This window comes from Apodemus sylvaticus, chromosome 4 (assembly GCF_947179515.1).
Source record: "Apodemus sylvaticus chromosome 4, mApoSyl1.1, whole genome shotgun sequence".
NCBI classification, from domain to species: Eukaryota; Metazoa; Chordata; class Mammalia; order Rodentia; family Muridae; genus Apodemus; species Apodemus sylvaticus.
In genome coordinates this window covers 70,436,604-70,449,102 of record NC_067475.1, presented here as the reverse complement: position 1 = coordinate 70,449,102, position 12,499 = coordinate 70,436,604, and the positions used below count along the sequence as shown (strand labels likewise).

Genomic DNA, 12,499 nt, shown 5'->3' with positions numbered 1-12,499 from the left:
ATATATTGCAGGTGTTTTAAATCCTGAGCCACCATGCTGCCATTCCTCTGATAAAGTGCAAATGCTCCCTCAATACCATTGTCTAAGCAGAAGTCATTGGTAAAAAAGCTGGTTGTTGCTGTTGCAGAAGAGGTGCAGGTCACAGCTGTCCATCTTCTGAGATCACTTTAGGCATTTAAATCATGGCTCCAAAGAAGGACACTGTGCAGAAGCCAGGGAGCAGAAGGCTTCAGCCACCAAGGGGGGATGTGACTCCACCAATGACTTCCACCCTGAGGTCTTAGAGACCTCATAGGCAAAATCTGTAATGAAATCCAGGGCCTGAGTCTTCAGCCACTGTGTGCTGTGGAGGTCAGCCAGGATGAGAATGTTTGCAGCATTCTCCACAGAGAGGATCCTGCAGAGGGCATCCTCACACATGGCCTTCAAGCCGTCCAGGCCATACCTGTCAGCAGCTGCCAGCAGACCAGAGGCCATGGAGTAGCTATTGAGGTTTGGTGCCTTCCATGTGTAGATGAAGCCCATCATCTCCTGGAAGACTTGGGGATCCAAGTCATGAATCTCAACGAGGTTTTTTAGTCTCTCCTGCATTTCATGTTCAAACATGGCTCTGAAAACTGGAGAGCGAGCTGCTAGGATGGCCTTGTGAGCCCTGAATTCATGGCCACCCACCAATAGGGAGCAGTCTGTGAAGATGGAATTCTCCCAAAGCTTCCCTAGGTCTTCTGCCAACACATGCCTTGGATCCTTGATTGCAGGTGTCATGTTCTGTCCAGGCATGCTGAAGATGGCTCCCGCTATGCTCACCTTGCAGCAGATGGTGAGCTGGTCTTCAGGGAGAAGTAAATGCTGATGGGAGAGGAGGAAATCTCGAAGGATGAACTCTTTGAATCCCCTGTGTTGGTATTGCCAAAAGCTTACAACACTGGGGTTCTTCCTACTTTGACATTTCTCTCCTTGGGAATTTATGATCCAGAACTCAAACTTTGCCCAAACTGGGCACACGGGACAGCTGAGCAATCCCAGGTCAACTGACAGGTAATCTTTGCTTTCTTTATCAACTCCATTTGGGTATACTCTCAAACACCATGCCACTTCCTCATTGTCCTCTAATGAGAACTCTGGGCTTCTAATCTCTTTCTGAATTCCATCCATGCAAAATGAGAAGTTGCTAATGGTCCACTCATAGCAGATGTTTTTTACACTGATCTGTGTGGAGCCCTTGGCTTCCATGTCCCCTGACATTTCTGTTGGCGGTAGTTTGGAGGTTAACATTGATCTGAAAAGAAGAACTAGCATTTATTGATTCTTCATCCTGATACATACAATTATATATACTCTTTAGATTTTATTTTAGATTTCTCCTAAATTCTTTCTCTCTGCTGTTTTTCTCTCTGTCTCTGTGTAACTGTCTCTGGTTCTCTGTGTCTCTCTTCCCCCCTCTCTGTCTTCTCTCTCTCTTTCTCTCTCTCTCTGAGTATATATCTGTGTGTGTTTATTGAACATACAGAATTAATTCCTTTATATAAATAGAAAGAGGATATATGAGAACAACATAAATTCAACTAATATAACAATGACTACAGTCAGTACTTACTTAGTCCACGAGGTTTGAAGTCTCAGGTTTTCTTCAGTATATGCTGGTATTCTGAAGTAGAGTCTAATGCCAGTGAAGAAATGGGCTCGCTAGTAAGATGAGAGCAGGCAGGCAAAGACACAAAGTCTACTTCTTCATATGCTTATATAGGCCTCCAGTAGAAGGCGTGGCCCTATTAAGGATGTGTCTTCACGTCTCAGCTTCTGGATTAAAGGTGTTTGTTTTACTGCCTGAAGACTCAGATTAAAGGTGTGTGATTTTCAACCCTAAGAATCTGTGTTTGAACTGGATCTATCTATTTCAATTTAAGCAAAACAAGCTTTTAAAAGATGATCCCTCCATTTTATATGTTACATGAGTCCACAGGTAGTCTAGACAAGAAGAGCCATCACCAGGGTACTTTGCTTACTGATACTTCAGACTTCCATAAATGAAGGTATCATGTCAATATCTGCAAAGCTATTATTTACTCCTGTGCTGGTTTTTACACTGATTTCTGCCATAAACCTGATCAGGGAAGGGATGTTTTCCTTAACTGGTCAAGAGTCTGAGTGTTCACCAAATGGAGGGCATGTAGAAGAGCTCCTGTATGGTGGTCAGGAATCAGAGCCCCAAAACTCTGAAGATGGCTTTCTTCTTTCCTGTGTGTTATTCCAATCAGAAGCACAGACCTTGTGATCACTCCTCCCAATTTGGTCGGTGGTAGTCTTGTACTTCCCTCCGAGGAAATCCTTCTTCAGAGCCAATTAGAACAATGGTTCTGGAATATCCTAAATGCTTCTCTTTCTGTTTCTCTCTGTCTCTCTGTCTCTCTGTCTCTCTCTCTGTCTCTCTGTCTCTGTCTCTGTCTCTCTCTCTCTCTCTCTCTCTCTCTCTCTGTGTGTGTGTGTGTGTGTGTGTGTGTGTGTTTATCTGGTTTTTTGAGACAGGGTTTCTCTGTGTAGCCCTGGCTGTCCTGGAACTCACTTTGTAGACCAGGCTGGCCTCAAACTCTGAAATCTGCCTGTCTCTGCCTCCCAAATGCTGGGATTAAAGGTGTGTGGCACCACTGCCTGGCTGGATTATCCTTTTTTCAATTTTTATTTTATTAATTTTCATCTGAAATTCTGCCTCACTGCAGTGCTCCCCTCACAGTTTTTCAGCCCTCCCCCATCTCCTTGGCCTCTGAGAGGGTGCTCCCCATGCATTCCCCCTCCCTGGGGCATTAAGTCTCTATAGGATTAGGCACATCCTCTTCCACTGAGGCCAGACAAGGTATGCCTGTACTTCATTTGTTCTTGGGGCATCAGACAAGTTCATGTATGCTCACTGGTTGGTGGCTTAGTCTCTGGTGGCCCCTGAAAGTCCAGATTAGGTGATACTGGTCATTTTTTTTAGAGTTGCCATCTCCTTTAGTTCCTTTAATCCTTCGCCTAACTCATCCATAGGGTTCCCCTACTACAATCCAATGCTTAGCTGTAACTGCATTTCAGTTAGCTGTTGGTAGAGCCTCTGAGAGGACAGCCATGCTAGCCTCCTGTCTGCATGGAAAACATAGCATTAGTAGCGTATGTGTGTCTGTGTGTGTGTGTTCTGCCCAAACAGCATTACATGCAAATTTTCACTGCAAGTAATCAATGTTCTGGTTCAAGGATTCTGCTTTCTGAAACATCATAGGAGTGGCTCCTCCATGACCTCCAGAAGCTGGTAGATGGAGTAGATTGTCAGGTGAACCATGTCAAAACATTGGCTTCCAGCGTGGATTGCAGCAGAGTGAGTGAGCCCAGGTTTTGTGTTCTGGCTTTTTTGCCATTATTTTTTTTTCAATTTTACTTAAATATCTTCTTTATTTACATTTCAAATGTCCTCTTTGCTCAATGCCCCTCTGAAAACCTCTATCCCATCCCCTCCCTCTGCTCACTAACCCACCCACTCCAGCTTCCCTGACCTGGTAGGGGTACTCTGAGGCAATGAGCCTTCAAGGGTCCAAGGGTCTCTCCTCTCATTGATGTCTGTTCAGGCTATCCTCTGTTACCCATGTGTCTGGAGTCATCGTTTCTTCCATGTGTACTCTCTCATTTGTGCTTAAGTCCCTGAGAACTCTGGGATTACTGGTTGGTTCGTATTTTTGTTCATCCTATGGGGTTGCAAACACTTTCAACACCTTGGGTCCTTTAGCTAGTTCCTCCATTGAAACCCTTTGCTCATTTCAATGTTGGGATGTGTGTGCATCCCCCTCTGTATTTGTCAGGCACTGGCAAAGCCTCTCAGAAGAGAGTTATATCTGGCTCCTGTCAGCAAGCACTTATTGGCATCCACAATAGTGTCTGGGTTTGTTAACTGCATATGGGATGCCCCTGCCACAGGTGGGGAAGTCTATGGATATCCATTCTTTTACTCTCTGCTCCACACTTTGTATTTCTTCCCATGGGTATTTTGTACCCCTTCTAAGAAGAATCAATGTAGCAACACTTTGGTCTTCTTTCTTCTTGAGCTTCATGTGGTCTTTGAATTGTATTTTGGGTATTCTGAGCTTCTAGGCTAATATCCACTTATCAGTGAGTTGGTCTTGAAGTCCTCTATCAGCATCATGCAATGTGATTTTAAATTCAAATCTTGATCTGTGGTATATTTGGTTATCCAGAACTTGCTGTGCTGGGAGAACTGGCTTCTGATGATGCTAAGTAGCCTTGGTTTTTGTTGGTAGGGTTCTTGGGCTTGACTTTCACCATCTTGTTATTTTTGGTGTTACATGGTTCTGTTGTTTCTGTGTTCCTACCTGGAGCTTGTACTTCCTGTGGGCCTGTAAGCCTGTGCCAGCACTCCCGGGAGCCCAGCTCTCTTCTGGTGGGACCTGTGCACAGACGGCTGTGGAGCATCCCAAGCTCCATGGTACAGATAGCTCAACTGTTTTTTTTTTTTTTTTTTTTTTTTTTTTTTTTTTAATAATAGCTCAACCTGTGTCATTTTTTTTCATTATAGTTTTTGTGTTTGTTTTAGATATTAACTTAGTTATGAAGAATGACATCAATTAAAATAAACTTATTTTCCCAAAACAGCCCTAGTGTGTATCCTAGGGTACCAGTTCAGTTTAGGTTCTTCTGCTTCTGTCTCTTGAATATCATTTTCAGAAGGACACCTCTGACTTTAGCTTCAGAGTTGATCTTTTGGGCACTTATTTTTTTCTTTCTTTTTTTTTATTCGATGTATTCTTTATTTACATTTCAAATGATTTCCCCTTTTCTGGGTCCCCACTCCCTGCAAGCCCCATAAGCCTTCTTCTCTCTCCCTGTTCCTCCAGACAGGGCTTCTCTGTGTAGTCCTGGATGTCCTGGAACTCAGTTTGTAGACCAGGCTGGCCTCGAACTCAGAAATCTGCTTGTCTCCTTCTCACAAATGCTGTGGTTAAAGGCATGCTCCACCACCACCTGGCTAACATAAACTTAACTTCTGTTCCCCTCTGCATTGATGGTCATTAGGCAGGTGGTGGTTTTGTAATCTGGGGTTGCAGGTGTGTTGTTGGAATAACCTGGTCTTGTTGAGGGTGCCAATTGAAGATGCTGGCCTTATTAGAGATTGGCTTAGAGAGTGAAGCTAGGCTCAGGTTTTGTTGAGGGGCATCTTGGAAACTAATGCTAGGTGCCAGGATATTAATTTGAACAGATTTTTTAAAAATGGAGTCTGAATTTCAAAAATCTGACCATACATCAGGAATATCTGTGTTCTCTAGTCTTAGTTTTTGGTGTTCAAGTTTCTGATGCTGGATAACTATTCTTGTTAGCTAAATTGTATCAATGAATAATGTGGAATTTGTAATTAAAACACACCCCCACAGAAAGCAGAAGCAAAGACAGCTTTTGATCTAGCTTTTATTAATTAGGCAGCATATTTAAAAAAACCTGCAGAGGGTCTAGAGGTTAGGGAAAGGTGTTTGAGAGATTTAGTGATAGTGGCAGAGAGAGTATTTAATAAAAGAGGACTACAAAAGAGAAAAAAGTTAAGTGGCCAGAAGCAACAGACTCCAGACCCATCAAAAAGTCTGTTGGCAGTCAAGGAAAAATCAGAAGAATGTAGGAGATGCCTAAAACAGATAGTTTCAGAGGAAGGAGGTAAGGGGGCCCTGAAGACCCTGAGGGGAAGTACAAAGTGTAAATGGAATAAAACACAGGAAAGAATAGAGCCATCTTCAGAGGTTTGGGGCTCTGATCCTGCCCACCATACAGGAGCTCTTCCACATGCTTTACATTTTGTGAACACTCAGACTCCTGAGCAGTTAAGGAAAGCACCCCTTCCCTGATCATGTTTATGATAGCATTTGTAAGACCAGTGCATGGGTAAATCGTATCTGTGCAGAGATTTACATCATCTCTTTATTTATGCAAGATTGTCCCTAGTAAGCAAAGTATATTGTTGATGGTTATTGTTCTAGTCTGCACTACTTGTGGACATACTAAAGTGGAAGGCATGCCTTTTAAATTTTTTTCTTTTGCTTTTTTTCAAGACAGTGTTTCTCTGTGTAGCCATGGCTGTCCTGGAACTCACTTTGTAGACAAGGCTGGCCTTGAACTCAGAAATCTGCCTGCCTCTGCCTCCCAAATATTGGGATTAAAGGCGTGTGCCCCCAGTGCCCTGCGAATTTTTTTTCTTAAGTTGAAGTAGGTAGATTCAGTTCAAATGCAGATTCTTCTTGTCAGAAAAAACATACACATTTAATCTGAGAAAAACATACACCTTTAATCTGAGTCTTGAGGCAGAAAAACACACACCTTTAATCCAGATCTTCAGACTAGAAGACATTCCCTTAACTAGGCCACACCTTCTACTGGAGGCCCACAATAAGCATAAAGAAGAAGGAAGCTTTTTTCTTTGGCTTCCTGCTCTCATCTAAATAGCAAGCCCATTCCTTCACTGGCATTAGACCCTTCTTCTTAAGAATTCCAGTATATACTGAAGAACACCTGAGACTTCACACCTTGTGGAATAAGTAAATACTGACTGTAGTCATTGTTATATTAGCTAGACCTCAGCCTGTATGTTATTCTTCTATATTCTCTGTCTATTTACATAAAGGAATTCATTCTGTACATTCTCTATAGGACCCTGAAAATACAACACACTTGAGATGAGAATATATAAAGTTTTACAGACTTTCCTATCCAGAGGTGGATAGAATAGCCCAACTAGTGGCCACTGACCTAAGAGTCACGAAACTCAAACACATACACACACATAGAAATTCCAGTGTTTGGGGGAAAGAGAGAGGGGGGAAGAGGGAAAGAGGGAGAGATGGAGGGAGAGGAAGAGGGGGAGGGAGATAGGCAAAGAGAGGGAGAGAGAGGGAGGTAAAGGGAAAGGGAGAGAGAGAGGAAAAGAGAGGGAGAGACGGAGAGAGAGGGAGAGAGAGGAAAAGGGAGACGGAGAGGGAGACGGAGAGGGAGAGAGAGACAGAGAGAGACAGAGAGATAGACAGTGAGAGGGAGAGAGAGAGAGAGAGAGAGAGAGAGAGAGAGAGAGAGAGAGAGAGAGAGAGAACTTAGGGAAATTGAAACTAAAATCCAAAGTATACCTATAATCGTGTTCAATAGGATGAAGAGTAAATAACCTCTGGTGTTCTCTCAGGTCAAGATTAACCTTCAAACTACCTCCAGCAGAAATTTCAGGGGACATGGAGACAAAGAGCTGGGGCTCCACACAGATCAGTGTAAAAAAAAAAATCTGCTATGAGTGGACTATAAGCAACTTCTCATTTTGCATTCGGGGAATTCAGAAAAGGATTTCAAGCCCAGTGTTCTCATTAGAGGCCAATGAAGAAATAGCATGGTGTTTGAGAGTACACCCAAACGGGGTTGATGAAGAAAGCAAAGATTACCTGTCAGTTTACCTGGGGTTGCTCAGCTGTCCAGAGAGCCCAGTTTGGGCAAAGTTCAAATTCTGGATCATAAATTCCCAAGGAGAGAAATGCCAAAGTATGAAGAACCCCAATGTCGTAAGCTTTCAGCAATACGAAAAGTGGGGATTCAAAAAGTTCATCCTTCTAGGTTTCCTCCTCTCCCATCAGCAATGGCTTGTCCCTGAAGACCAGCTCAGCCTCTGCTGCAAGGTGAGCATAATAGGAGCCATCTTTGCATGCCTGGACAGATCATGACACCTGCAATCAAGGAGCCAAGACAGATGTTGAGAGATGACCTAGCAAAGCTGTGGGAGAAATCTCTCTTCAAAGACTGAACCCTATTGGTAGGTGGCCATGTATTCAGGGCTCACCACGCCATCCTAGCAGCTTGTTCTCCAGTTTTCAGAGCCATGTTTGAACATGAAATGCAGGAGAGCCTAAAGAACATTGTTGAGATCCATGACTGGACCCTCAGGTCTTCCAGATGATGTACTTCATCTACTCAGGGGAAAAACACCACACCTCAACAGCAACTCCATGGCCACTGGTGTGCTGGCAGCTGCTGACAAGTATGGCCTGGAGGACTTGAAGGTCATGTGTGAGGATGCCCTCTTCAGGATACTCTCTGTGGAGAAAGCTGCAGACACTCTCATCCTGGCTGACCTCCACAGCACACAGTGGCTGAAGACTCAGGCCCTGGATTTCATTGCACTTCATTTCTCTGAAGTCTCTGAGAACTCAGAGTGGAAGGCAATGTTGGAGTCACATCCCTATTTGGCGGCTGAAGCCTTCCACTCCCTGGATTCTGCACAGAATGTTTTCTTTGAGCCCTCACTCAAAGGCATAAAGAGATTTTAGGAGCTAGTCAGATATGACCATCACCTGTCTTCCAATGGCAGCACCCAATATAGTTACCAATTACTTCTGGTTAGAGTACAGTATTGCTGGAGCATTTACACTGCATCTTCAAGAAAGCAGCATGGTGGCTCAGAATTTAAAACAGCTCTACTATGTTAAAATTGCAGGTGTGAATGGCAGAACAGGAGTCTCACACAATCTAGATGATATCTGCCCTGTTGAAGTTCTTGTTTGTTTTTGTCTGACATGATGGAAACTGGGATTCAAGGTAGGTGCTGACCATAAATAAGCACAGCCCAAAGGAATTTCATTGGGGGAAACTGTATGGACTGATCCAAACAGAACAAATGACCAGGGCCCAAAGAAAGGGAGATATCAAACATGAATATTTATTTATCTGAGACTTAAATGACAATGAAGACTTTTTAAAGGTTCAGTTTGTGGGAACTCAGCTGCAAAAGGAATTACTGCTCTGTCAGAGAACTGTGGTTCAGTTCCCAGCACACCCAGGAGAGTTTTCAACCAACTGTAACTGGTCATTCAGAGGATCTGAGGCCCTTCTCTGGTCTTCATGGCCACAAACAACTCTGTAAACAAAATCGTAACCCAATAAAATATAATATGAATAAAACATTTGAAATCAGTCTGTGGATTCCAGAGATGTTTAGGTTCAGAGAAGTCACATATAGTCCAATCAGCCCTGATCAGGTGTGGATATTCGTGGAGACTATATTACCAGAATTACAAACCCATTGTCTTTTCTTGGCATCTACATTAGCTAAAAGCTCCATCATCATGCTCTTATGATGACTAAGAAGTGTAGACCAGTGTGGAGGAAGTCTCCTCCTCCTGGGAGAGAAGTGTTTGTTGGTCAAAGCATGCAAAAATCTTTTATTAATTTTGAAAACATTCAAAGAGATTTATTCATTATGTATTCATATTCCCTAGGCCAGTAGTTTCTCATCTTCTCAGTGTTGTGCCCCCTTAATACCGTTCTTCCTGTTGTGGTCAACCAGAACCATTAAATAACTTGTTGGCTACTTCATTACTGTAGTGTGGCTCCCGTATGAATTATACTATAAAGATCTGATATAGAGGATATCTGATATCCAACCCCCATGAAATGGTCACTACTCCACCACAGAGGATGAGGGAGCCACAGTTTGAGAAGCATGGCTCCAGGCCATGCCTGCCTTCATACCAGCTAGACTTCTTACAGAACTTCTTGTACTAAAGTTCTACCACACCTAATTCCACAATCTCAATTAACCTCTGCACTGCACCACCTGTGGGAGTCTTCACTGACCATTCTTTTTATATCTTGTGGATGCCACAGATCTTTCCCTTCTAGCCTCCCTACCCAACTCTATGCTCTGCCCCAGGCTTTAAGTACAGCTTGCACCCCTGCTAACACAAGTGTCACTCTTTCCATGGTAACAGAAGGGTAAGGGCAGAATTAAAACTTGTCCTTTGCTTTCCCACTTACTATTTCCCCAATCCTATTCCAAGATTTATAGTGGGAAATTTGATGTGTTTTTTTTTTTTTCTGTCCTGTAAAGCACCAAACAAGTGGATCACAAGACCTTCTCACCCATCTTCCTATAGCTGTTCAGCTGTTAAAGTGAATAGAATCCAGGCATGGATACACTGTTCCCATGTTCAGCCTGCCTGGAGTGAGAGGAAGTTCCCAAGGAATTAGCACTAGAACAATGGAAAGTCATGCCACGCTCAGCTGATCTGCTGAAGTTGTTACTTCAATATTCCTAATTCTGCTCCCTTTATGCTGACATCTTACAACCATCACAGACCGTCTTCATCAGGCTCTTATGTTCACTTGGATAATTGTTAACATTGACCAAACAATCTCATCCATCAGGCCAGCCACATGGCCCCCACCTGAAACTTGCTTCCCATTTTTATAGTTTGACCTGGAAGATTTGTTGTATCACCAGTTAGACCCCTCTGTGAGAAAATACCTGTCAAAACAATATTTTTACATGCACCCAGAGCATCAGGTCCATCAGAGAGTCTGTGAAGGAGCTTCGGACTACTACTGTGCACAGTGGGGTTATGAAAGCACAGGTTCTACTGGGACTCTCACTAAAATCTGATTTCATCAAGCTAGTTGGGCTACCAACAAAAGAATACAAATGGAGGGACCCATGGCTCTGGCTGCATATGTAGCTTAGAATGGCCTTGTTGGAAATCATTGGGAGAAGTGGCTCTTGGTCTTGTGGGGGTTTTATGCTCCAGTAGAGGGGAATGCCTGGTCAGGAAGGCAGGAGTAGGTGCATGGGTAGGGGAGCACTCTCATAGAGGTAGGGGGAGGGGAATGGAATAGGGGGTTTTCGGAGGGGAGACTGGAAAGTGGATAACATTTGAAATGTAAGTAAAGAAAATATCCAATGAAAGAAAAGAAAAAAAGAAGAAAAACCTTCACGCTTCTCTCATGCATATTCACCTTATAGCCACCTGACACTCAGCTTCACTGAAAGAAGAAAACAGGCCACTGGATGGGATTCAGGCTATATTTGGGGATGTAGAGCATGTACAAAAAAAGGAGTTACGTATGCATACAGATTCCAGGGTAAGCAATAGAAATACTCTCTTCTCTATCCAACAAGTTGTTAGACAGGTTCTGGCTGGCTATTGGGCCCAATAAAGTCCTTGCAAGGCTGGACTTCAGGCCCTAGCCTCTGCCTATGACCACACCTACCCTAACATAAGTGTCACTAAGTTTACTCGCTTCCTGTCTCAACAACCCACTCCACAATCATGACCCCTGCATTTATGAAAGCTTGTTCCAGATAATTGACTCCTCCTGTCCTGATTTGACATAGGACTGTTGGTTATGCTTAAATGCCTAGCCCACCTACTATGATAGAACAGCTCTCCCTGGAAACTATTCACAGACTACAGAAAGTACTCAGTGTACATGGCAGCATTCAGAGAGAGGTAAGCTCACCCTTCAGTAACAGAAGAAAGCCTCTGTATTGGGAATCAGTTATCCTCAGAACGTTCACATCTCTGCAATTTCATTGTAACTCCTACCAATTAAGAATATGAGTGCCTCTTGCTTCCAGAGGATGATAGGTGGGCTTGTGCATCAGGACTTACCCCTTGCAGACATTCCCTAGTTGTAAATGTATCATCTGATATTGGTATCCTGGCACAGTAGTTACCCCAATAACCTCCCACACAGGGGAAAGCATTCCCAATGAATTAGACTCTGTAGGTCACCAGGTGAAAAGGGTTGCTGCACCTGTTGTGGTGTTCTCCACCTTGCTTGGTATAGGAGTAGCTGGTACAGCTGGCACAGGAACTTCTGCACTAGATCTTCAATCTACCAGGTGAACAAACTGAGAGACAGCAGCCTCACAATCATCACATTAGATGCAGAAAAAGCCTTTGACAAAATCCAACATCCTTCTTGACAAAAGTCCCAAGAGACAGGGATGTAACTGAATATAAAAAAGGCAGTTTAGAGCAAGCCCATAGCCAACCAACATCAACTTAAATGGAGAGAAACTTGAAAAAGTCCACTAAAATCCAGACAAGGTAAGGTGGTCTCCTCTGTATATACACCTATTAAATAGGGCACTTGATGTCTTTGAGCAATAAGACCACTGAAGCAGATCAAGGGTATACAAATTAGAAAGGAAGAAGTCAAATATTGTTATTTGTATTAACATGAGGGTAGACATATGTCTCTGCATGGGTCTAGAGGAGGTGCCGGAGCTGAATCGGGGAATTTTATACTATCTCCTATCCCTGAGTGAGATGTTCTCTCTAACTCATAACTGCCTGGAAATGAAAAATTATTTTTCCAGCAGATTTACTCTGGTTATACAAAGAATATTTAAGAGTAGGCCAACTCTCAAGGAGTTGATGGCCTACACAAATGCTGAATTGTACTTTTTAATTTCTCTCATATGCTTTGTTTAGTCATTTTTCTACACTTTTGCTTTTATGTTTTGGTTCATGATTTTGTGTTTTATTGACTTTATGCATTTGTGTGTAAGTGCATGTATGTTTCATGTGTGTTTTCTTTGTTTTTCATCCTGGTTTTGTTTTTCTGCTTGTCATCTAACTGAAAGGAGTGAGACCTGAGCAGTACAGTGAGTAGTGAGATGGGGAGGGACTGGAAGGAGATGGGGAAAGGCAAATTGTAATCT

The 12,499-nt window shown here is 43.1% G+C and overlaps 1 protein-coding gene and 1 pseudogene across 1 annotated transcript; one reads left to right on the top strand and one right to left on the bottom strand.

The window, feature by feature from the left end:
- Nucleotides 1-201: 201 nt before the first annotated feature.
- On the bottom strand, nucleotides 202-1,245 carry LOC127682222 (TD and POZ domain-containing protein 2-like; the record flags this gene model as incomplete). The annotated part of the gene is made up of 1 exon (XM_052178608.1): nucleotides 202-1,245. A coding segment is annotated over exon 1 (1,044 nt), but the record flags the coding sequence as incomplete, so codon positions are not given.
- A 5,917-nt stretch (nucleotides 1,246-7,162) lies between these two features.
- Nucleotides 7,163-8,330, top strand: LOC127683615 (TD and POZ domain-containing protein 2-like; annotated as a pseudogene).
- The last annotated feature ends 4,169 nt before the right edge of the window (nucleotides 8,331-12,499 follow it).